Source organism: Urocampus carinirostris, chromosome 9 (genome assembly GCF_059441175.1).
Source record: "Urocampus carinirostris isolate Australia breed hairy pipefish chromosome 9, RoL_Ucar_1.0, whole genome shotgun sequence".
NCBI lineage: Eukaryota > Metazoa > Chordata > Actinopteri > Syngnathiformes > Syngnathidae > Urocampus > Urocampus carinirostris.
In genome coordinates this window covers 26,365,015-26,390,860 of record NC_142357.1, presented here as the reverse complement: position 1 = coordinate 26,390,860, position 25,846 = coordinate 26,365,015, and the positions used below count along the sequence as shown (strand labels likewise).

Here is a 25,846-nt window from a genome sequence, read left to right as displayed (position 1 = left end):
AAAAAAAACCAACCCCATTTTTTTACATACATAAGCCGCACCTGACCATAAGCCGCATGTGCCCACAATAAAACATGAGTTGATTACAAAGAAAGACGGTACACAGAAAGTTCTAATGTCCTGTACCTCAACCCCTTTCAACTGTGGTTCTGCATTTGTATATTATCCTTGAAGTATCAAGAGCTTGCTCTGTCCACTCCACGCATCGGGCCGGTATTGCAGTACCTCCGGGAACGGTGCATCCGCAATGATCGCAGCAAGGCTTTAAGGCCAGGACCTTAGCTTGGCCTTTTGGCTGAGAGTAAGAGTCCCGGCTCCTAGGCTTTGTAGCGTATTATGAACTGACCGATAACGGATAATGGATAATGAATAAAGAAGATAGAACAATAACCCTTAAAAGTCACTGAAATATGTCATGGAACATATTATTGGAAAGATTAAGATCTTTGGATTAAAGATATTCAATATTCAAAAGTGTTCTCAATTTTCCTCATGTTGAGGTTTTTGAGTTTTTCCTTGCACTCATGTAGGTTTTAGATCAGGGAATGGTTTGCAATAATCTGTGGTCTGTGCAGCTGTTTTAGACTCCTTAAGGGCTATACAAATAAACATGACATGATTTGACTTACTCTTTAGAGAATCATCCCGATCAGTCTGAAACCGGATACCTGGAAACTATAAAGCCGGCGTAACTCACTGTTACGTCCCCTGGCCGTCTTCAACTTCTTCTAATGTGCGTGAAAAAAGCTTTGTTACATCTAAGACATTCCATAGAATCCAACCGTGTAAAATATTTACTCGATAATGCCGACAGATTAATAGGAATCCTCCTTAAACATTTCTGCTTTGTTGGACGTTGCTTCTTGTAATCTGTTCGTTTCGCCACGTTGTTTCCATTTACTAATAAACAGACTCGTAAAATTATTCCTGATATGGTAGTTAGCTATCCCCTTTCGATTGACACTTTTTCCATGATGAGGGTCTGTTCATGCTAGTTTTATTTATGCACACAGAGTGAAGTTACATTAAACTTGCGTCTCCCTCAACACAAATATTCCACCTGTCTCCCTCCCACTTATACAGCTCTGGTGCCCCTGGCGCCCGTTAGAAAAAAAATGCATAAATTAGCCGCATCATTGCATAAGCCGCAGAGTTGAAACCATGGGAAAAAAGTCGCGCCTTATAGACCGAATTTCACAGTAGACCTACCCGAAAAGACTTGTGGCTGTGATCACAGCACAAGGAGGTTGTGCAAAGTATTAACTCTAAGGGGGCACTATTTTTGCATCGTCTACTTTTCTATTTTTTATCGGTTAGAACAATATAAAATGTTGAATAACTTTGGTTCCTTTTCAAGATTGTGTCTCACATGTTGTTGAATCCTAGAACTTACTTTGAGTTTTTTATTTACAAGTTTGAAGCCTTAAATATGGCAATATGGCCAAAGGTTCTTGGAGGACCAATACTTTTGCAAGGCACTGTAGGTTGAGAATGGGAACTTGTCACGGAAGGCCCTGGACTTGGAGACGGGGGTGCAGATCACATCACACCCTGCTCAATACCAAAAGTCTATTTCATCATGGTGGGTGTATGTCTGGTCAAGATGGCCTACAACTAGAGAGCAGGTGGATATAAAACAGGTGTCACCAACCTTTTTGAAGGGAGAGCTACTTTTTTGTAACTGATTAGCATGAAGGGCCAGCAGTTTGTTATGCAGTTCTAAAAAAAACACATTATTACTATGTTATTACCATGTTATTACCAGGTTGTAATTATTAGAGGTGAACATAGACTCAGTCTACCACTAAACATGCCACTTTGAAGTCAAATTTCCTAGAAAATCACGATAACCCATGATATATTTTCAGAAGCAGTACACTGGCTACTCAAGTGGTCTTAGGGGGCTACCTGATGCCTGTGGGCACCACGTCGGAGACCCTTAATTTTAAAATCTGCCATATACATCGGTGGTCATGTTTCATTTTACAAATATTAACAGTCATTGGAGATTAATTCAAATTAATTTAATCTTTTTTGTTTTGTTTTATGAACAGAAATGTGCACATACATTGTGGGCCAGTCTACAGGCACTACCTTGCAAATATTGCTTTGTCATGATAAACGATTTGCCCGCTCATTTGGCGCCAGCCGCTGCGGGCTATTTGATTGGTTCCCTGTCCCTTTTTAAGCCCAGTCCTGTCACTCTCCGGTTGTCAGTCTGCCAGCAAACCTCTGTTGTTACAAGGCAAGCATTTTCGACCCTGACTCCCGCCTGTCCCGTTTTTGCACCCGTTTTTTCGCCTGTCTGTTCCTGATCTCCCCGTTTGTCTCTGGCTATGACCTGTTTTCGATCCCGACCACGTCTGCTTTCCCGTTCCGGCTTACGACCCGTTTTTGATCCCGACCGCATTTTTGATCTCCTGTCCCGGCTATGGACCTGTTTTTTCCATCCCTAACAACGCCATCTCCTGCTATGGAAGATCCACTTCTGTATTCGGATCACGATCCGATTGCGATTTTCTTCCCGCGTCCAACGAGCTCCGGATCGCGGGCACTGCCTTTCCTCTTTCTATTCAATAAACTTGTGGTCAACGCTACGCATTTGGGTCCTGATTCCGTTCTGGTCGTGACATGCTTATTTATCCAATTATTCTTTTCATCTTTTTTTTCCTTTAAAGTATTTTATTACATGTACACCATATTGTAATCAGTGAAAATAATGACATTTCTATTACCGTCAACCTCAGCCAATTGCTCCCCTTATTAATAATTGCAATTCCCCTTACTAAACAATAATAAACCTGACAAACGCAACGCGGCACCTATTTATTCACAGCAAGACAGACTAAGTAGAATTAAAAACAAAGATATTTTTTGTTCACAAGTTTATTATATAAAGAACACAGTTAGTTCAACATCTCTCTTAATTCTTTCTCCATTCTTAGCAAATGTTGTGTTGTCAATTATAACTACAATTTGGTATACGGCGTACACATTTTGAAATGATAAAACAGCGCATAATATATAAGGGAAACATTTAAGTTGACAGGTATGCAATTCTATTCTATTATATTCTATTAAAAACTTTCATTTTAATTTAAATAATTTACTGTATATGTTGGATTGTATTATAAGTCATGTTTGCCCTAGAGTGCCACGTCTTATCTCGCCGTAAGGACTAAAGGGAATTTAATTCAATGTCCCGACAAGTGGTTGAAATTTCACTCTATATCTTATCTTATTCTATTTTTAATCGATAACTACTTTTAGAGATACCAACACACAGTTATGTTCCAAGAAATATTGTAGTTTGACTTGAATTCCCAACTCTAACCTCGCTTAAGATGGATAACAGTCTTTTAGCGTCCTCTATCGGTGATTTTGGAAACGTGCAATTTGGCCCCATGGCATTATCAACATTTCATGAATAAAACTAATATATTTTCTCATATTTATGTCGAAATCCACAATGGTGATTTATTACCCCCCTGCAAAAAAATTCTTTAGTAGAAGAATGGATTTTTCCAATAACGTATTATTTCATTTGTTGCAGAATGGTGGGTGATTGGGTTTTTGTAATCCTTAAACACACGGGTCGTAGGGGCACCATTTCCTATGGTGTGTCTTGGGCAAGTACAGCCTGGTGGTGCCCATCCATCTCGAGGCCAACAAATGTTTCCACCCGGTTTCGAACCAGGGACCGTTCGTGTGTTAGGCAAATGTGCTGTGACCTAAAAATCCTGTCCTTTTCTTTGTTTTCTTTTTTTCTTTTTGTTTCCCCCTCCTTATTCTTTTTTTTGTTATATTTATTTTCCGTTTGTTCTTTTTTCGTTTCCCCCCAGATGTTTACTTCCCTGTTCTCACTATATTATTTTTCTACTTTTTTCTCTAATTTTCCCTTTTTCAATTTTTTTTTTTTGCCTCTTTTTTTTAATTCTTGAGCGTGTCCACCTCTGGTAATGCTCTTGAATCGCACCAATTTTCTCTTTCAGGTGTACCCAACAATGATTACCTAATAAAAGTGTTTTTTTTTTTTTATAAAACGAAGTATTTTATTTGTTATTTATTTGCAAAACTGTACAGTAGTGCACAATCGAGGAGTTACTCTAACGTCACAATTGGTGTCGCCTGGCTGAAGCCGGTGACAAGCCTTATTTTGTTGCCCCTTTTCCACTGACTTGTTCAGATTTCTAAGGTAATAATATCTTTAGAAGCTAATATCCTTTCTGGTGAAATGACTTACAAAGGAGTTTTGTCAAGGACAAATGTAACTTTTTGCATCAAAAAAATTGAGATATTTGTAGAGGTCATCATACATGTTTTTCCTATATAAATGGTGACTGGTCTGAAATTCTATAGTGCTTTTTAAGTCACTGGAGACCACCCAAAGCGCTTTAAGGTGTGCATCACAATTACCCATTCACACACGCACACACACCGATAGCGGCGTCAGTCATGCGAGGCGCCTATCTGCTTATCGTATTACGGGTTCAGTGTCTTGCCCAAGGGCACTTGTGCGTTGGCTTCACCTTTTTAATTTATGCTCTTCACCTGGCAATAAAGATACACCAATACATAAACTCATTAGAGACAAAGGAGTAAATTTAAATGCAGTATTTCTTCCTGACAGCTTTGTGTTGATCATAAAACAAATTATTGGGCAAATGGCGGGTAGAGATTGGCAACACAAGATGGCGGTCCCGGCTTCACCTTCCCTACGGCGAGAAAACGGCATTCGCGAAAATTGATGTGCTCTTTTTAAAATTAATTAATTTGTGGCAATATATTTCCTGTGTGTCAAACATATTCAACCAGGATAAAACTTCATAAGAAAATAAAAGTATATATATATCGGAAGAGGGGGGAAATACAAAGCAAAATGATAGGCTTTTTCATTCATATATGTATCAATAATTGGAATAGGTTTAAATATCCTTTGATTTGAATACGTTTCAAGGAATTTCTAAATGGAAACAAATTATCTGCGAAAGAAATTCGCTTTTGTATCCCCGCTTTTTGATGACGCTTCAGAAATCTCCGCGAGGACAGCTAATCGAGCACAGAGGAGCGCCGCCTTTCAATGTAGCATGGCGCTCTCCAGAGGTTTGAGATGCTGTCAAAGGGTTTTTTCGTGGATTCCCGTGCTTATTATTACTTCTGTGGTGCTATGGTCGTATTACGCTTACGTATTCCACCTTTGTTTATGTGAGTACTGTTCGTCTTTATCCGCCGTTCTCTCACCTTCTCTAAAACCGAAGACGGCACCGCTGTTTGTCGCACTGCTCTGTTGACAGGTTTTAATAACAGAGCAGGAACTAGCAAACTATGCGGAAGTGTTTTTGTTTTTTTACCTTTTTATGTTTTTTATTTAAATTAGATAGTGTTTTCATTTGCATTCGCTGAAAGTCTGTTTTATTCATCATCAAGAGCTTGCTGGTTATGCTATACTGGTTGGTTTTAGATCGCCATAGTGTCGCTGTGTTGATGGTCTGTGAAAGTGTGAATGCCTTATTCTTGTTTAAAAATGTCACAATTTTTTGTTCTTGCAGTCACGCTGACGAACACAGTGGAAAAGGGTGAGTGCTGTTTATAATGGGGCTTACCTTATTGTTGTAATATTGAAATATGTCACAAGCCTTCATAGGGCCCTAAGCAAAATTAGACTTGGGGTCCATCCATTATCTGCACCGCTTATCCTCAGTAGGGTCGCGAGGGTACTGGAGCCCATCCCAGCTATCTTTGGGCAGTGGGCAGGGGACAACCTGAACTGGTTGCTAGCCAGTCACAGGGCACACAGAGACGGACAACTCACTCGCCCATTCACACCTAGAGACAATTTGGACCGGCCAATGAACCTGACATGCATGTTTTTGGAATGTGGGAAGAAACCGCAGTGCCCCGGGAGGCAACCCACTCTAGCACGGGGAAAACATGCAAACTCCACACAGGAAGTTCGTTCTTATGACCTCAGCTAACATTTTATCTATTTTTTGCTAATTATGCTAAATTTTGGCCTCTTTTCTAGCTAGCTATCTAGCTTTTTTATCTGCCTATTTAGTTTACTTTTTACTCTTTTAGCAAGCTATTTTGCTCTCTTTTAGTTGCTTACCTGTTTACTTTTCTAGCTAACTATGAAGTTACCTTTTTAGCTATTTAGCAAGCAAACTGAGTTGTAAAGTGTTGGAGATCCCTGCTCTAACACATCCCTGCCACGTAATTTTAGATTACAATCTGTCTAAATAAACAAAACATGAAAGTGAGAAGACGCAGGATACGTTGTTATACCAATTGCTTCTAACTGAACAAAATACAAAAGGACTAGGACACAGGGAGCATTGAATGTTTTTATAAGGCATAGTGAGTTTCAATTCCGTACCTGAAAAGTGCTACAAATAAATATTGATTGATTGATGATGATGAGTTTTTAGTTTGCAGTTATAAAAAAGGACTTGTGTTTTGTCTAGACCAGAGGTTGGGAACCGGTGGCTTGCTAGTCATATATAGCTCTTTTCATGAATACATATGGCTAAAAAAAACAAGTGCACTGATTTAATGTACAGTTACACGCTGCGCCAAATGTTGCTTGTGGTTCAGTCCAGTAAATAAAGGACACAATTTTCACTACAATTTAAAGTCAAGGTTTCGCACTAACAGACCCCATTTTGGCTGGAAATAGCAAAGCTCACTAAGCATTCTATGGTCATTGTTTAGACACTTTATAATGTAAAGCCACACAACAATCTTAAAATACCTAGAAGGCACCTAGAGCAATTTGATTGGGTGAGCGGTAGGAATGGGGCGAGCTATACACAGGACACGTACACTCCTCGCCCAGCGCCATCAACATTGAAGGTAAAGCTGTTGAGATCCTCGTTTGCAGTATTTTGTGACATTTTTACAAAAGAACTTGCACACACCCTCTTTTGAAACCATTGTTTAAGACAAAATGAGCCTCAACACTATTAAGTAACTGCGGGAGGGAGACAAATTTTAAGTGGTATGTATTTATTGATTTGGGACACAGGCTCTGGCATTGTTATTAGTTCATATATTTTATTAAATCATCAAACAGTGAAATTGAATGTGCTAAGGAATTAGCTTTTGTCTGAAGAGCAGGTGTGATGGTTTTGTTGAATTATGTCCCAAAAAATATGTTGTGGCTCTCTCAAAAAAAAAATCTAAATATTTTTGCTTTAATGGCGCTCAGGGTCAAAAAGGTTCCCGACCCCTGGTTTAGACACAGGACTGTTGTGAAGTAGTACATTTTTTTTTGTCACAGCCCGCCTTCTTTGTACAAAAGTTATAGTCGGACATTTTGATGGCACACTGATGAAACCTTACAGCAGGCAACTCCATAGTCCGGCCTGTGAGCCAGTTAGGGTCTGTGATCAAATTTTTACTGGCCTGCGGCCTCTTTCATGAAATTAATATTGTGTGGCCCGCCAGTAAGGTTTACCACAATATAAAATACTTTTGTACCAAAAAAAAAAAACAACAAAAACACACCATTTCACTAGATGATAAAAGCAGCCCTTCGGCCACCTTGCCCTTGGATTTCTGTAAGAATTTTAGTCCACACAATTTATAACATGGCGACTGTAATAAAAAAAGGGAAAGTTGACTGTGAGGGGCACCGCTTCCAGGACAAGTGGAAATTGTAACATTTGTTCACCGATATCCGAAACAACTGCGTCTGCTAAATTTTTTAAGGGACTGCGGCTGTTTTCAAATAATATATCAAGAGGCACTGCCAGACAAAACATACGGACTACAACAAGCTAACTGGAAACAAACTCTGTGAATAGGTGAAGCAAATGCAAGCTGTCACGAGAACCTGCGTTTCATATGAAAATGCTATCAAGGCGAGCTACGAGGTTGTGACGCTGATTGCCAAGTACTGCAAACCTTTCACTGAGGGGAAATTTAGTAAAGACTATTCAAAGAATGCCAGGCTGAATAGTCGGCCCTCACACCTTTTTAGCTTACCAAATCCGGCCCGCTTTCTGAAAGGTTTGGACACCCCTGCCTCATAGTCTTTTTCTTTACCTCACATTCCTTGAAATATTCTGTTCCTGTAATAAAGACCTCAACGGAACTGCTCAACTCTAGCGTTTATTTTACATGTCACAACCCTGATGTTAAACAAACCCATGGGAGAAGAATACATTCTCTTTTGTATATAATTTAAGGACGTAATCATGTTATTTATTGTCTTTGCAGTGGTTTATTTATTGGCATTCCATGTTTTCTTTGGAATGTTTTCCTGGACCTACTGGAAGTCCATCTTCACCCCAGCTGCAACGCCATGCAAGAAGGTATCTTCAAAATCCTGGTTCCTGATCTCATACACAAGATGCAAACTTGATATATTTGGTTCACAGTTTCAGCTCTCATACTCGGACAAGGAACGATACGAGATGGAGGAAAGGCCGGAGGCCCAGAAACAAATCTTAGTGGAGATCGCCAAGAAGCTGCCCATTTACACTCGAGCTCAGTCCGGAGGTAAACTTCCAATTCCGCTTTAATGAGACGCTCTAACACAAAGGCAGGTGGATTAGAGACAGTCGATCTTTTCGCAGGAGGAGTTGTGCCAATAACGAAAGCAGGCAAACGCGGAGTTTTTCATTAGCACTGATGGGCGAGTTAGAAGCTAAGCATACGGCAGCTCAAATGTCCCGCACTCATCCGGCCTTCTTCTTGTGTCGCTAGCTATCAGGTTCTGCGACCGCTGCCAGGTGCTGAAGCCCGACCGCTGTCACCACTGCTCAGTGTGTGAAACGTAAGTTACGCTTTACATTCAATTCGTCTGTACCGGTTTTCCAAAAACAGATATTGTAGTGAAGCTCCCAAGTGTGAGTTCAAGAGGGAATTTACACTGTCTGGTATAAATGTAAATACAGATGTACATATACTTTGAAGAATAACTATACATCGTCAGCTACTGTAGATCTTTAGCTGGTAGCCTTGGAGTAACACATGAGTTTGGGGACCGGTTCTGAAAATAACTCACCAGTGTTGGGTCATTGTCATTCTCATGGAAATTTGATTTCTGACATGAGAACTTATTGATGAGTTTTTTTTCATTCACGATTCTCCCAAAATTCTTTTAAAATTAGCTCATCACATACCTGCCAACTACTACGGTTCTGCCGTAATGAGTACGGTTTTCTTGAACCCACTACGGTGTTTCGGTTTCATTACAAAAACTACGGTTTTCCCCTTAAAAAAAAAAAAAAAAAAATCGTAAATAAAGAACGAAAAACATTCCACCGCGAGATCGCGAAGTACCATTTCAAACAAAGGCTATCGGCACTGCCAGTCGTCTGCGCATGCGGGAGGTTTATTTTTAGCTCAATTGGAGCACTGCCATTGTTTAATCGGCAGCGAGAAGGAACCGAGATGTAGGTCACGGTGCTTTGAATAGATCATGGAATCTACCGGAGAAAAAGTGCAGAAAATTGTGAAACCGAAACGAAAATTACAGTGCTTTCGTGAAGAATATTTCAAAGCTTTCCCTGGAGTAATTATCAGATCGAGAAAAGGTGAAAATTACGCGAACTGCACACTGTGTAGACAAGACTTTTCTGTGGGTCATGGAGGAATTAGCGACGTTAAAGACCACGTTGGAACGAAAAAACACAAATCAAATGCCAATGACAGTAATTCCAGCGGCAAAATCTCCACTTTTTTTGTCGCCCCAACCGATTCTTTGGACGTCATAAATGCCGAAGTGTTATTTACTGAAGCGATCATTGAACATGGTGTTCCAATCGCTATGGCCGACCACATGGGACCGCTTTTCAGGAGAATGTTTCCCGATTCTAAGATCGCTAAAAAATATGGTTGTGGGAGAACGAAAACTTCGAACATCGTTCAGTGCCTTGGTGAAGAATCATCACAAAGCATCGTCGATGTCATCAAATCTTCGCCTTTTAGCATGTCTACTGATGGAAGTACAGACTACGACGATGTAAAACTTTATCCAATTTGTGTACGATTCTTCGATAACCAAACAGGAAAAGTTCTGTCAGTGCTTCTTTCGTTGAGAGAATGCAACACGGCATCGACGGGCGAGAACATTTTTAAGATTATCGAAAAAGAAATGAACTCGAACAACATTCCCTGGGATAATTTAGTGTGTTTTGCTGCCGACAACGCCGCTGTTATGCTTGGATCCAAGAAAGGAGTCGCGTCCTTCATCACAGAAAAATCTCCATCGGCATACATCGCAGGTAATTGACTATGCAATTTATTCAAAATTATTATTATTTCATATCGATGTGCCTATTACGAAAACGCTGCAAGCTGATTAATTTATGGTATCAAATATATCACTTGAAAATACAATTTTCCATAGATTCTTTTACAGTACTGATTTCAATTATAATATTGAGATATTTTAATTCAAGTAAAATTTGTCATTTAATTATTTTTATGTGCCCATAGTAATCACCTTGAGATGTGTGTTTGTATAGATGTAATTAATTAGTTATGTTTTACAAAGTAGTTTCAGGAAATGTCATGTTATTTCTTATACTCCTAATTTTTAAATATCAAAACTTCAGATAATGTTTTTAATAAAATATTACTAAAATTACATGATTTAAAGCAAATTACAATCCATCAGCCATAGGTATATGAGGACTTGCATTAACCATTACCACCAACATTACATCTCTTGACATTATGACTACAGTATTAATTTTTACTACACCATGACAACCTTGTTTTTATGCATTTAGATTATGTTCCAGAATTGGGGATATTATCTATTTATCCATGAACATTTACAATTTTTGCAATTAATTTGCAGGTTGTTCCTGCCATCTCATCCACTTGGCTGTTCAGAGAGGGGCGAAGCAATTGCCAGTGAAGCTAGATGATCTGCTTGTGGACGTGTTCTACTACTTGGAGAAGAGCAGCAAACGCAAGCAGGCACTCCGACAGTTCCAAGAAGAGGAAGGTCTACCCAAGGCCAAGATCCTGAAGCATGTGTCAACGAGATGGCTGTCCCTGGAGCATTGCTTGGACCGACTCCTTCAGCAGTGGACGGCTCTCATCAAGTTCTTTGAGGCAGAGGTGGGTCATGAGAAGAAGTCCAGCATGCCATCCAGCAGAGGAAGAAAGAGGCCCTACACTCCTGATGTGAAGAAGTCGGAGGAGAAGAAAAGGAAGCTGGACACGGCCGCTCCTCAGGCAACAGATGAGAAAGCAGACTCCTCCAAGACCTTCGACTTGGCCAGGTACATGTTCAAGGAGAAGGAAGTGGCGGACAAGTCTAAGAAGGTGAAGGAGAAGAAGAAAGAAGATGACACCAAGACCAGCAGCAGCAAAGCCAGCCTTATCCTCACCAAGATGAGTGACAAGAACACTTTGTTGTATGCCCATTTCTTGATGGCAGTCTTGCCAATCTTCAACGAGACCAACACCTTCCTCCAAAAAGATGAACCCTGCGTGCATCTCTTGCACCATGTGCTCTCGACTCAGTTCAGCAAGCTCATCATGTGCTTAATGAAGCCAAAGGTCATCATCGCTGCCAGTGACATCACAAAGGTGAACTTTAAGGACCGGGCCAACCAGAAGGACGACGAGGATCTCTTCATGGGAACCAACTGCAGGGACTATGTGGCTGAACATGCAAACGAATGTGACCTCACCACTTTCTTTTCCAGTGTCAGGGCATTCTACAGCAGCACATGCAGCTACATGATCAGCGCATTTCCCTTTGGGGATGAAGTTCTGGTGAATGCCCGGATGCTGGATATCAGCTACAGGCAGGACTGCAAGTTCAGCCAGGTGAGATTCTTTGCTGAGAGGTACCCTCACCTCCTGACCAAGGATGACAAGAGGAGTCTGGAAGAGGAGTTCCTCGTATACCAGTGCGATCCACTCACCCCTGCCATCACAGAAGCTGAGCGAGTGGACACAGCGTGGAACGAGCTCTCAAAACTCAAGGACCCAGCCACTGGCAAGGCCAAGTTTGGAGCCCTCTTCAAAGTGGCCAAGTCTGTGTTGGTGATTTATCACAGCAACGCAGACTGTGAACGCATCTTCAGTCATGTCAACAAGAACAAGACGGAGTTCCGGGCAAGTCTATCGACCAAAGTGCTTGGCAGCCTGATGACTAGGAAAATGATGATGACATCATCTGGATACAAGTGCCACAGTGTGACCCATTCGAAAGACCAGTTGAAAAAATCAAAACGATGCACAATGGAAAACAAATAATGCTTAGGCTGTAGCTTGTATAACATGGAGAACATTTGGATATCATTAATTTTGCTAAAGTGAATCAACCCATGCATGTTTATGGCTTTTCAGTCTCTTATTATCTGCTTTTCAGCGGAGAAAAATCTTTTGGCCTCGCATGTTCAATTGACTCTGGTGTGCCTTGCTTCACTTTGAGAAGTGACTGATTCAATGGAGCAGTGACACTTAGAAATGTGCCAGTGAAATTGTTTGCATGATATATATAGATTTAGCCTTTAGTTTGTTTATTGCTTAAATATGTGCTGAAGTCAGTTAAGTGAAATTGGGAATTTCTAAGATGAGAAGTGACTGCCTCAATGGACATACACTTGTATGCAGTGCAGTGACACTTGGAAATGTGCCAGTGAAATGTTTTCTTAGTTAGATAATTAGTTTAATTATTGTTTGCCAAATTTTGTTTTATCTTCAACTGCTTCCAATAGTTAAATTGCATGTAAAATTTAAGTATTAGTCAGTGTTGGGCCTGGTTGTTATTTTATTTATATAAAAACTGATCAAAATCAATTATATAATTATTCACTCACAAATATATTGGAATATCTCAAATAACAAGTTTCCAAACTAACCTGAAAACCAACCCAAGAACCAACACTGAATAATATTACTTCAATGATAAAAAATTAAATGTTTTGTTTCTTATTGTATCAAATATTGAAAAGAAAAGAAAACTATGAGGGTTTTCTATGACTTTGTTATATTAAATACATTGTTGAGCTTTAAAGAACTTTCTTTTGATTATTTCCATCAGTACAGTTTAGGTAAATTGACTGTAAACATGAGGTTGTGATTGTGAAAAAAATGTAAAATTTGTTACTTCTTAGCTGCATTTTAAGCCCTGAAAATGCTAAAAATCCTTTGACTTCAGGGGGGCTTCACCCCCCTGAACCCCCCACCGGACATCGTCCTGGACCTGACCAGGGCCTGCGGCCCCTGGACCCTAGCTACTAGGCTTTTTCACTTTCAAAAGTTGGCAGGTATGTCATCATTTATTTTAGTAGCTCACTGAGTGGCAGATGTTTTACCAGTTGACGGAGCCGATTTTAACCCTACTTTTCATGATTACAACGTTGTAAAAATGTATTAATAACACAGTATTTACATGGTAATAACATAATAACTTGTTAACTTACAAATGCTTTTAAAACTGGTAGCCCTGGTAAGTGACCCCTGGTTTGGATTGATAATACCCCCACACATTTCTCTGACATCGAAAAAGAACATTTTGGTCATAATTAATGGAATTTCCTGTATTTTTAGACCCGTATGGGCATGTTTATTCCAACGTAGTGAATTAAAATGTAATGGTGGAACCGATTTTGTCTAAGGTCCATTTCTGGCTAATTCATTTTCATTTATTTTTGGAAAATAATGTTGTGCAGGGTTAGGGGTTAGGGATAGGTTTAGGGTTAGGGTGTTGTTTTCCTTGGTGCCCATTTTTAATAATATTTGGTTCTGTTTTAATTACAGTGATACCTCTACATACAAGATAATTCCGTTTTCAGATATTGCTCCTATCTCAAGCACATTTTCCTGATACAAAATAACTAAAAACTAATTCATCTGTACCTGACCTCACAAATGCATCCAAGTTAACCCTTAATAGCTATAAAACACATCCTACTAATGACTAAAACACATTAAAAGAGTACTTTTCAGTGGAAATGTTTAAATCTAAGTTAAAACACACTTCTATTCTATAGCATATGAATAACCTATATTTTATGTTAACAATATCTGTGTATTATTTGTTATTGTAACATCCATTGCAGCCTGGTCATCCTGGAAGGGGGATTACCTCATGTGCGGTCCCTTCTCAAGGTTTCTTCATTTTCCTCATGTTGAGGTTTTTGAGTTTTTCCTTGCCCTCATGTAGGTTTTAGATCAGGGGATTGTGTAATAGTCTGTGCAGCCCTTTGAGACTCTTTGTGATAAAGGGCTATACAAATAAACATGACTTGACTTGAACATATAAATACTGTAATCGGATAAATAGGATGATTCAAAAAATGTCTTTAAACCCAGCGCCAAAGATGCCGCATACCCGGGTTTAGGTTATTTGCTGAAGCCCTAATTTTTTTTAAACACACATTTTCTAGTTTTCACTTCATACAAACCAAATACACCTCAGCCAACTGTATATAGTTTCTAATATCTTTTTTTTTTCTTCTTCTTTTTAGATGTGTCCTGAAAATGGACCACCACTGTCCTTGGTGAGTTTCAATTTCCATTCTTTTTATAACCCACATTTATGTCCTTTTGATGTCTTCATCTGATTTTCCTTTAGGGTAAACAACTGTGTCGGCTTTTCCAACTACAAATTTTTCCTGCTTTTCCTCTGCTATTCGATGGTGTACTGCCTGTACATCGCAGTCACAGTTCTCCAATATTTCATTAAATTCTGGGTGGTAAGTGTTGTGATGAGCTGTAGGTTGTTCTATAGATCCTCCTGAAAAATGATTTTCCTCCAGGGGGACTCGCCGAACGGACCATCAAAGTTCCATGTTCTTTTTCTCATGTTTGTAGCACTCATGTTTTTCGTTAGTCTCATGTTTCTCTTCAGTTACCACTGTTGGTTGGTGGCCAAAAACAGATCCACTTTAGGTATGTTCGAAAAGGAAATATTACAGACGCTGCCCTACTTACGAACGAGATATGTTCCGGACGATCGTTCTTAAGTTAAATTTGTTCATAAGTTGCTTCAGTGCTAAATTTTCTATGTTTGAGGTTTATATAAGTAACCTGTATTGATTTGTACTAAAGAATAAAGATTTAATAAAATAATATGCTCTATATAGATAAAGTGAAGTTTAAGTTACTTTTGGAAGATGAGCTTCAAGAGTTAGGTGACTTCCTCCTCCGTGGTAAAAAGTAGCCGAAAAAAGCGATCCAACCATTTTCTCAACCGCATCAAGCTTTCTTATTCCACTTTCATTTAAAAAGAAATGGCTCGCCTCTTCTTTACACTCTATACCAACCATATTGAGTGGATGCACGAAATATTAAACAATAAAACTGTCAAAGTTCTTAGCGCGCTGGAGACACAGTATAGTATGTTTACACACGAACTAGAAAGAGGAAGCTGAATTTCCTCTTTGGGGTGGATGCTGGTTGACCTCTCACAGTGCCACACGCCGGTAGCGGCGGAAAGAAGCACTACAGTAATGTCCTGTACTCGGAAAAAGGTGCACAATACAAAATTAACTTACAGCAGTGTCAAAGTATTTTCGACATCCCGAAAAAAATGTTCGTATCTACCATTTTTCATAACTCGAATGTTCGTAAGTAGGGGAGCGTCTATAGTAACAATCTACATGACATATTTTGACTCCGTCCCACTTTTACTTTCACAGAGGCCTTTTCAGCTCCAGTCTTTGTCAATGGGCTGGACAAACATGGTTTCAATGTGGGAATGCAGCAAAATCTGCAGCAAGTGTTTGGAAAAGACAGAAGACTGTGGTTCATTCCTGTTTTCTCAAGGTGTGTTTTAGCTTCACGTTTTTGTGTGATTTTTCCTAAGCCCTGGCACAATTAACGCTGTTAGCGTTGACGCCTTTGGCTACTTACCTGAAGCTGTTGTCAGCTCCACTCCAGGTTGCCTTGGTCGAAACTGCTTTTGCTTGTGGGGATTAAGGGAAACTCCAGTGACTCCGCTGATACTAAAAGGGAATTGTGTGTATTAAAATAAATTATAGTGGGGTGCATAGTTTTTTTTTCTCTACTAACTATATGTTAACAATGCCCAACTGAGTTCAAAGAGCCTTTGTATATATTTTTTCACCGCGTCTATCTGCTTTTATCATTGGTTTTCCGGCCACGGAGCGCATCAAACTTGAGAAAAGGAGATTCTACAGAGGGTTGGGGGATGGAAGAGTGATTTGATATGCGTGGTCGCGGTTCTCTTTTGTTCCAGGATGAAAATGGTGTGAGTAAGAAAAGGACTGTTTCAAATGCCAACACAAACCTCTAAAAAGATTTAAAAAAAAGAAATGAATGTATTCAAGCGCATCGAAAACAGACACTTATGTGCACACACCATACAAGCAGCTTGACAGAGGCTGCAATGATGATTTCAGCCAGTAGATGGTATCAGAAAGTGGAATATTTTGAAGTAACGGATTTAATCATTCTCAACAGCTGACGTTTGTTGTTTTAAACTTTATAACAACCGATGTTTGTTCTTCCGACTGCATGCATTTGTTTACAAATAAGTTTGTCAGGCACAGTCTGGCGTAACGCTCAAGCACTCTTTTAGAACAGGATATGGTTGGTTGGTTGGATCCCTTTACCACTAGGGTCGCAGGGGCACCATTTCCTGTGGTGTTTTGGGCAAGTACGGCCCGGTGGTGGCCATCCCTTTTCAGGCCAACATATGTTTCCACCTTTTAAATGCGCATAAAATGTATGTCATCAAAATAGCATTAGCTTAAATGTTACTTAAATCTTACTGAGTCGAGAAAGACTCCTTTTTAAATTCAATCTTCAAAAGTTGGTGCATTACTAAAGTAATGCAATGATATGCAAGGTCTGCTTTTCAAACTTTGTAGGTTGTCTTTTTATTTGTTGTGTCCAGAATAAAATGTTCCCAATCTTTAACGTTTTTTTTTTTTTTTTATGATTACTTAATGTTAACGCCGTCTTTTCTGGTTGTTACCGTTGGAGACTGAGATGCTATTGCACATGAGTGACTCTCAGCAAAGATATTTATGTAGAGATGCCTTACTCAGTTGGAAAAACGAGTAGGCCAAGAATGGGACAATGGAATTCATTGTCGACTATTTATTTTGTTAATTTTTGTGGACAATGTCATCTAATCATTGCAGCCCAAGTGTGTAATGTTCTCAGTTGTTCAATTCGGATGTAGTCAAGTCATGTTTATTTGTATAGCCCTTTATCACTACTAGTCTCAAAGGGTTGCACAGATTATTGCAAACTATATTATTATACCATCTCCTGATCTAAAACCTACATGAGGGAAAGAAAAAACTCAAAACCTTCATTTATCAAGATATATGATTTTTAGTAGTACTCTTCCATACCATAAGCGGCAGCAAAAGGCAGCTAATTGCCTTGAGCGACAGGTGGATTGCAGGACAATGGTGAATTTGACGGATACGTTTTTGAAGAGGATAAATGCTGACTCTGAACTGGACCCTGGACAAAAGAACTAGATCTAGGCCCTAGACAGGCATGTGCAAAGCATTGCCTGGGGTGGCAGTTACAGTGTGTGATCATATTCTTTTCTGGCCCGTGGCCTCTGCGATAAAATAAATAATACAAAAAAACAAAACTATTTTACCAGATGATGACAGTAGCCCTTTGGCCACCTTGCCCTTGGCTTTCTGTGAGAATTTTAGTCCATTTGTGACATGTACACATTGAAAACTGTCGTAAATATTCATGTCGTAAATATTGAAATCAGTACAGTCAAACTTCCCGGTTGCTCGTTGTGTATCATCTTGTTGGCCCAAAAAAACCCCAACTCATTTATCCTCTCAAAGGGCATCATAAATGTTTGCAGACGTGTTGTTTTGTATTTAGTGCGCACACATTGTGAAAACGCAGCTCGCCATTTTCCTCAAGTCCTGTACACTTGAGTACCGGTAATTTGGCGACCATGCGCCAAAATGATCTATCATTTTTGATACTCGATGCCATTAGCACCCTGCTGTTTTCCTCCAGAAAGTTCCAATCGCCTTTACTGTGCTGTTTTTTTTCCACAGTCAAGGAAATGGACACTGTTTCCCTTTAAAGGGTCAGAGCGAGTGTCAGAACCCTTTACTGGCAAACAAGGAGATGTGGGAGGAATCAGACGATGCTTCAGAAGAAGGAAGCTGGGGTGAGTCACTTTTATTTTGGAGGCTTTCTCAAATTTTAGGAGATGACGTGCATTGGCAACATGATGTTGATCGAAATTTCAAGAAGTCATTAGCTCTCCGGTCCTACTTGACATAGTGGACAATTCAATTCCGTCCAATTCGATTCAACATCAAATCAGGGGAAATTCTTTCTTCTGTAATATGAAGGACTTGATCAAAACTCTATTCTAAATTCGATTATAGGTCAAAAATCTACCTATGAGTAAGAATCTTACGTACTTTACTACAGCAATTTATAGCAAATTACGAAAGATACATTTACTAAGAATTACAAAAATCGAAAATTGTTTGTTATCACTATGTTGATTGTTACAAATATTAATCAGATCTATTCGCAGCAGGTTTTTTTTCAAATGATAACATTGAAATGGTGCTTTTAAATGCTACTAAAATTTGTTTTTCCAAATCTTCAAGTTCTCTTTATCCATTCTGAAATATGATTTTCAATGTTCGGCAGCTCTGGGTCATTGTGCTAAGTACTGCTTTTATAATTGAAAACCAATGATTTAAATATACTGTAAATTTGAAAATTAATCGTTGCTCTTCTGCAAAGACGTATCTTCATTTTTTTAAATGTTTTTTTTACATGAATGGAATACTTATGGGGGCGGCACGGCGGCTGCGTGGTTAGCATGCAAGCCCCACTGTGCAGAGGTTCAGGGTTCAAGTCCAGCTACCGCAACCTCCCCGTGCGGAATTTGCATGTTCTCCCTGTTCCTGGGTGGCTTTCTTTCCCAGTTTCCTCCCACATTCCCAAAAACATGCATGTCAGATTCATTGGCAGGTCCAAATTGTCCCTAGGTGTGAATGAGCGAGTGTGTTGTCTGTCACTATGTGCCCTGCAACTGTCTGGCAACCAGTTCAGGATGTCCCCTGCCCACTGCCCGAAGACAGCTGGGATGGGCTCCAGCACCCCCGCGACCCTACTGAGGATAAGCGGTGCGGATAATGGATGGCTGGATTGATGAAAAAGGTGCAAAAATGCCAATATAAGAAAAATGCCCCCCAAATTATGGATGCCCTTTGGGACAAAATTCTATTTTTGTTTCAATGTGCAAAACTAAGAATTATTTTAATAGTATCTTGCAAGAATAGGGAAAAACATGGATATTTGCCTTTAAAATGACATTTTCTCATCAATATATATTTTTTAAATTGTTGATTCATGTTTACATTTGGATGTTGATTAATCTTTTTTTTAAATTAAAACACCCAGCCCGCCTTAGTACTACAAGTTTTTCAAATATTACGAGCTACGACAAATTTCGCACCACAGGTAATTACGTACATATAGTTAATAGGACATAATAAAGGTAATTTTTGTTTACCTTCAAAAAGTCCTCTAATTTAAGATTCAGCGTATTTAAATTTGATGAAAAACTTGGTTCATTTGTAGAACCATTATCTTCTTTCCATGCAAAATCTTGTGATGAAATTCGACTGAAACTTGAAGTACTGTATTTTCCGCACTATAAAGCTCACCTAAAAGCCTTTATTTTTTTCAAAAGCTGACTATGCGCCTTATAACACAGTTTGCCTTATATATGGATCAATATTGAGTCGCAAGGTCTCGCAACTAAGGCAAGCAGCCGCCGACTCGATTTTCCCCGAAGGCGAAGTAGTCCGCGGTGAATGCTGGGATTTATATACCGGCGTTTCATTTCCTAACCAATGTGTCAATCATCATTTGAATCGGTCACTATTAGCTAAAGTTATTCGGAGGTAAAGGAGGCCGGTCCTTTTTAGCATTTTCAGCTCCTTGCTAAAACGGCGTAAAACAAAGCCTGCAATTGGTCGAAAAAGTTGCGAGTCACATGTTAGGTTGCTCTACGTCCTGGAAAAAAAACTTTTTTTAAAATTCCTGTTTGGAAACAGGAATTATGGGGCAAAACACAGCCTCAACAAGCAACAGCCATCGTTGCAGAGATTTTTCTCGGCGGATTTTTTTCTTTTATTTGTCGGCATTATTGCTTGTTTTATAGTATGTAAATATTTACACGGTTGTATTTACTACACTCACAAAACCATGGTTGCGTATTATTATTGAATGTGATGGCTGCAAGACGACTTTGGTGAGCTACCCCGGCTTTATATTTTTCCAGTATCTTGTTTCAGACTATCTTGATGTTTCTGTGATGAGTCTATTTTTAAATTCAATTCAAAGTGTTTGTCATATGCACAGTTAAGAACCACGCTTCCCTGCACAATGAAATTGTCACTATGCTGTCCACACAGTTGTCAGCAAAAAACAAAATAGAAACCAATAAATGGTTGGCATGGGGCGGCAGAATGTAGAGCGCTCGTCTTGGGATCAAGAATCGCAGTTCGAATCCCGGCTCCTCCGTGATACATGTCGAAGTCAAGTCAAGTCAAATTTATTTATATAGCCCTTAATCACAAAAATGTCTCAAAGGATTGCACAGGATTACAGTTACAAAATTACCTGATCTTAAACCAGCATGCGGGCAAGGAAAAACTCAAAAACCTCAGCGTGAGGAGAAAAGAGAAACCTTGAGAAAGGACCTCACATGTGGTAATCCCCCTTCCAGGATTGACCAGGGTGAATTACATTTAGCATTACTACTCGAAGTGTCCTTGGGTAAGACACTGAACCCCTAATGCCCCCAATAAGCAGGTTAGCGCCTTACATGGCTGCACAGCCGCTACTGGGAAATGTGAAGCACACTGCAAAGCGCTTTGGGAAGTCTTGACTTGAAAAGCGCTATATAAATGCAGATCATTTCATTTCATTTCTTGAATCCCAAGAGTTTAACCTACCTAATGAAATGTGTATTGACGCATTTGAGTGATTAGTGACATCGTATAGACACCATGTCCATACGTGTCTGAGACACATATTTGCTTCTTTGTGAGCCGTCGGAATGTTAAGGGTTTAATAAGTTTGACTGAACTATCTGACTGTTCTGTTGACGTTCGCCTTATACTCTGGTGTGCCTTATGTATGGAAAATATATGACAAAAACTATTTTTGGGGGGGTGCGCCTTATAGTGCAGAAAATATGGTAATCTGCTGGTTTCAGCAAGTTTATAGACAACTTTTTCTGATGAACACCCTCTATCAGCACATCCTCTTTTTACGTTTAGACAAACAATGGGAGTTCATTGTTCTGGCTGTGACCTCTGAACTGGCCATTGGTATTTGTGTTACCCACTGCAGAACGCAATGAAAGGGTCGAAGTAATTGTTACACATTACCTGCAGTCTCCCCCTGTAGTGGTCAAACTGGAAAACATCTCATTTGTACTTCTTCACATCAGTGAACTGTAATCCCTTGCAACTTTGTGCTGTGTGGCTGCATTGCATCGTGGGTTGAAATAATAAATTGCAAAAATATGAAATAAAAAATGAAAGCCTTCCCGCCAATGTGTACTAGATGCAGAATTCCGGAGAGCATTTTTTCGGTTCGGCCTCTATCAGTGTGCCATTTTTTTCCTGCCTAAAATGAACTGCACTGTGTTTACCCCTGCACTGAGCTTGGGTGTAGATGCAAAGATTGACTATTGCTGAGAGCAGGGGGACAAGAGAGCAAATTTGTGTCGTGAGGTGGCTTTTTTCCTGTTCTTTCCGCCTGTAATGAACTCCACCCATACAGCCACAATCCAACGTCCCCTGTCACCTTTACAAATGCTATTGCATTTTTGTCGGGCCTGGCAGCTTTTTTGCGGTTCTTTCCACCAAAAAGGGAACTGCACTGGTGCCGCCGCCATCCATTATCCTCAATCGCTGCAAACGGGTGAGGCAGCGAGCGCTTTTGGCAGGTTTGGCATCTCTTTTCTGCCTAGAATGAATTCCATTCGAGCGGTCGCGATCCATTGTCAAAAATAACATTTTTCTGCGAGAGCGGATTTGCACTTTTTTCGGCAGGTGTGACATCGGGCCCGCTCAAAATAAAATGCACGGTTGTGTCCAGTCTACTATTGCTGAGAGCAGGGGCAAGCAGAGCACATTTTTTTTCTGTTCGGCCCGCTGAAACATGCCTTTGTGCCCTCCCTGAAATGAATTGCACCGTTTCGGCTGTGATCCATTATCCCCAGTCGACTATTTCTGAGCGGGGGCCGAGAGAGCATCTTGACGGCTTCTTTCCCCCTGCATTCTCTCAGCCTAAAATGAACTGCACCTGTGTGACCGCGATCGAATCTTCCCGTTTGAATATCGCCGCAAACAAGGGCCAGCAGAGAGCATGTTTAAAACGATGGTGACTACTTCGCAGATTTTTGCATAATCGCAGCGGGTTCTGGTCCCCATTAACTGCGATAAACGAGGGATTACAGTAACCTTGAATATGGTGTTCATAAAAGGTTTATGATTTTCCTTTAACCTTTAATAGACACATCCCACGTTCAGACAGCTGCTGTCTCCAAAAGTGACCTCATCGAACACTAAGTGGCGATGTTGTCAGTCCAGCTGAGTGTTATGTTCGTTCTCTGGTTTCATCACTGCTTTCAAACTTTCCTGTTCAACGTTCGAATGTATAAACTGGTCCCATGATTGCAGAGATCATAACCACGTGATAATCTATCACAAATTCCAAAAACGGGAACCTGACTCATCATTTGCTGTTTCTTTCCCCTTTAGTGCCCTCAGCTGGCCATAGCTCACATCACAACCTATTTCAAACTAATCTGAAATCATTTCCTTTCTCTCCTCTTTCCAATTTCAGTTGAAGATCCAGACCCTTCTGTTACCATAGAGATTGACGACTAGACAATAGGCACTTGTGTCGAGGTGGAAGACGAGGAGGAGGGAAACACTCACTCGAAATGTGGATCTTTGCCAAAATCTCTGACCTAAACGGCATTTGGATTGGATTTGCTTCTTCCAAAGACAACCAGGAGGGAATGGACATGTTGGTGTGTCCTGCATGAAAGTTAACTGCCCCTCCTGTGAGACCGTTACAAGGTGTGGCTTTTATAAAAGCTGTACCGCAGTCTATTGTTTGTAGCACAATGTTACCTCATTCTCACTTATGCTCTTGGAGGCAGATTCATTGAATGCAGGTTGAGTTTTCTTGCCCTGGTTAGCAGATCTTATTTTTTCCTTGAAGATTCAACTCTTCTTGCACATTTTGTACAGATGTGTTCACGACAGTCTGCTTTTAAATAGTGAATAAAATAATTGATGTGACCACTATAGCCGCGAATGGCACTGACTTTTATAATACTGTTGGCAAGAATGTTGAGAAACTGGAATTATAATTTTCCAAGATGTAATGAACACGTATCTTTATCACCTTGTGGCAGTCAGCGTTGCAAATGTATATCTTTGATGGAAAGCTGAAAGTCTTTTAACTTATTTAGACATCTTTACAAATGATGCACTTTTTGCAGTTGAATAAATCAATGCCTCCAGCTACGCTCCTATTATATTTAAATAGATCTTGTCCACAGCCCAGCTAAAGTCAAAAAGTTGGACGTATTTAGCAGTCAATGGCAATGAATGCGTATAAAAACATCAAAGGCGCTATAAAGTGAGGGATAATTCTCATATCAACAACGCGACGAATTTACCTCCGGGATCTAAAACGGATTACTGGCACAAGTTTGTGAAATGAGAGCACAGTTTTTATTTTTCGTACGTAAGCTTTTCATTCCTCGTTGTGATGTTTGCATCGTTTTGTATTCCCATTCTTGAGGTTTTGTACATATTTTATGCCAATGTTCTGATTTCGTTTTGTACTTCTTGGACTTGTTTACAGGGTGTTTCTACTTTCTTGAGAGCATTTGTCAAACATTCCTATCAGTGTCGATCCTAATTTTCAAAGTGTGTGCATGTTAAACACTTCAGAAAATACAGTTTTTCTTAAATAATGGTTTATTTATTACTAAAATTAACAAGTGAGGCAGAACTGCTGCGGACGGTGTATGCATGTGTCATGTATATACACAGCACATATGTACATCAAATAACAGTGACACACGTTGTATGTATCAGGACCTGGATATCCAACAAACACAAAAAAAACCTTTATTTGATCATATTGCAGTATCTTCAGATGTGCTCTTTGGTTTTCTGTACATGATTTTTGTCATTTGCCAACACTGTTATTTCCTATTCCATGGTCTTTCTGATAAATATAAATCCTTTTTTTTTTATTTACCACCCAAACACTCAAATAAAAAACTCTTGATATGGCTCAGCGTTGTTTGTATTCATTGTAGGGAAAAACAAATACATATTCTTTCAAAAATATTTGGCACAACAAGGAAAACATTTTTTAAATAACGCAGCCCAAAAAAAAAAAAAAAACATTTAAAATAATTCCATAGCGCAGGTTGTCTGGATTTAATCCGTGCCAAAGTACCTTTGTCCGAAATGTGTCGGTGCCACAGGGTGAACTTCTGTTGCCAAGATTGTGATGTCTGGGAACTCCTGGATGATTGATTTGACCCCTAAAATAACACATTACGAATTATCTCCATTGTACACTCTTCATTAGTCTGAATGAAGTTATAGTCGTCGTTTTAGAATCTGGTCGTTGTGGGCAATGTTTTTTCATGTCTTTGAATTTTATCAAACAATGGAGTTTAGGTTTACTCCCCAATCTCTGCAATTATACCCCATACTCCTGCAAAGCGCGTTTATGATGAGGGTGAGAAAGTCTGAATCATCTTCAAAATTTAGAGTTTAGTTTAGAGCTCATTTTCACCAAGTCAAGTGCGGCGCACCCTGGCTTCTCCAAAGACACGCCCTCTAGGCAATACTATTCACCTGGAAGCAATTGTGGGAGGGAACGAACCATTTTGTGGTATGGAACGTAAATGTATTATACAGTGGAACCTCGGTTTTCGAACGCCTCTCAGTTCGAACAAATCGGTGTTCGACCAAAAATTTTTAGAAATTCTTGCTTCGCTGTTCGGTCAAAACTTCGGAGTTCGAACGCCGGTAATGCATGAGTGCGTACGCTAGAGTGCGATGCTGAGCGGCGTACGGGTGTAGATCGTGTAGATCGCCCCCACCCCTCGCGACCAACTGTTATCACGTGCGCACTTGCCTCTTTTTGCTTTCGCTTTTAATATCGGTGAACGGAGTGTTTTAGCCCCTAACTATGCCTCCGAAGAAGGTCTGTGCAAGCAGGACAGGTGAAAAAAGAAAAGTTGTTCGTACAACTATTGCCTTTAAGAAAGACATAATAGCTAAATATGAAAGAGGTGTGCGAGTTTCCGATCTTGCTAGGGAATACAGCATGCACCTTCTGCTGACCACTACAAAGGTAAGAAATCCTATTATTAATTCTTTATCCTTTTTTTTTTTTTTTTTTTTTTAACACGTTCGTGTTAGCGTAATCTTTCGTACGGAAGATTACGATAACACGAACGTACGATTAGCCTGGGTTAGCTTCATGTTTGCGTTAAACATTCATAGTAAACATTCAGGGTGTTGGAACAGATTAAAACGATTTACATTATTTTTAATGGGAAAAATGATTCCGGTGATTGAACAAATCGGTTCTCGAACAGGGTTCTGGAACGGATTATGGTCGAGAACCGAGGTTCCACTGTATAGAGGGTGCTTCGAGACAAGGAAACACAGAAAAGGTGGTCGCTGTGAAGACGAAGATGAATAATGCAAGTGAAGCGCAGTATTCGTTTGGCGACATACAACTACAGTTTATTTTTGTAACTAGTTGAAATGTTAGTGTTTTGAAGTGGTAAAAATAAAAACAGGGAATGAACAATTAT

The 25,846-nt window shown here is 39.8% G+C and overlaps 3 protein-coding genes across 5 annotated transcripts in view; 2 read left to right on the top strand and 1 right to left on the bottom strand.

Moving 5' to 3' along the window:
- The first annotated feature begins 5,045 nt into the window (after positions 1–5,045).
- zdhhc15b (zDHHC palmitoyltransferase 15b) lies at positions 5,046–24,301 on the top strand. The gene is made up of 11 exons (XM_088343363.1): positions 5,046–5,205; positions 5,550–5,576; positions 8,221–8,315; positions 8,382–8,502; positions 8,710–8,779; positions 14,448–14,480; positions 14,555–14,675; positions 14,739–14,871; positions 15,621–15,747; positions 17,991–18,106; positions 22,828–24,301. Exons 1-11 carry the CDS (start codon positions 5,088–5,090, stop codon positions 22,869–22,871), a joined length of 1,005 nt encoding a protein of 334 aa, XP_088199489.1. The 5' UTR covers positions 5,046–5,087; the 3' UTR covers positions 22,872–24,301.
- LOC148359929 (uncharacterized) lies at positions 9,132–12,228 on the top strand. The gene is made up of 2 exons (XM_088344284.1): positions 9,132–10,232; positions 10,814–12,228. The coding sequence occupies exons 1-2, from the start codon at positions 9,428–9,430 to the stop codon at positions 12,226–12,228; spliced, it is 2,220 nt and encodes a 739-aa protein (XP_088200410.1). The 5' UTR covers positions 9,132–9,427.
- The window catches only part of uprt (uracil phosphoribosyltransferase (FUR1) homolog (S. cerevisiae)), a 14,822-nt gene continuing 13,084 nt past the window's right edge, over positions 24,109–25,846 (bottom strand). For all 3 annotated transcript variants that reach the window (XM_088343366.1, XM_088343364.1, XM_088343365.1), the window contains exon 9: positions 24,109–24,556. In XM_088343366.1, the coding sequence (XP_088199492.1) occupies positions 24,450–24,556 (107 nt within the window). In that variant the 3' untranslated portion in view covers positions 24,109–24,449. The remainder of the gene's footprint in view (positions 24,557–25,846) is intronic.

What these genes read in the sequence shown, in the direction of transcription:
- LOC148359929 (XM_088344284.1), top strand. Translation starts at nt 9,428, where the DNA reads ATGGAATCTACCGGAGAAAAAGTGCAGAAAATTGTGAAACCGAAACGA. An exon ending in TCCATCGGCATACATCGCAG is followed by an intron (nt 10,233 to 10,813) that starts GTAATTGACTAT and finishes ATTAATTTGCAG; the next exon opens with GTTGTTCCTGCCATCTCATC.
- zdhhc15b (XM_088343363.1), top strand. Translation starts at nt 5,088, where the DNA reads ATGGCGCTCTCCAGAGGTTTGAGATGCTGTCAAAGGGTTTTTTCGTGG. An exon ending in CTGCAACGCCATGCAAGAAG is followed by an intron (nt 8,316 to 8,381) that starts GTATCTTCAAAA and finishes TTTGGTTCACAG; the next exon opens with TTTCAGCTCTCATACTCGGA. An exon ending in CACTGCTCAGTGTGTGAAAC is followed by an intron (nt 8,780 to 14,447) that starts GTAAGTTACGCT and finishes TCTTCTTTTTAG; the next exon opens with ATGTGTCCTGAAAATGGACC.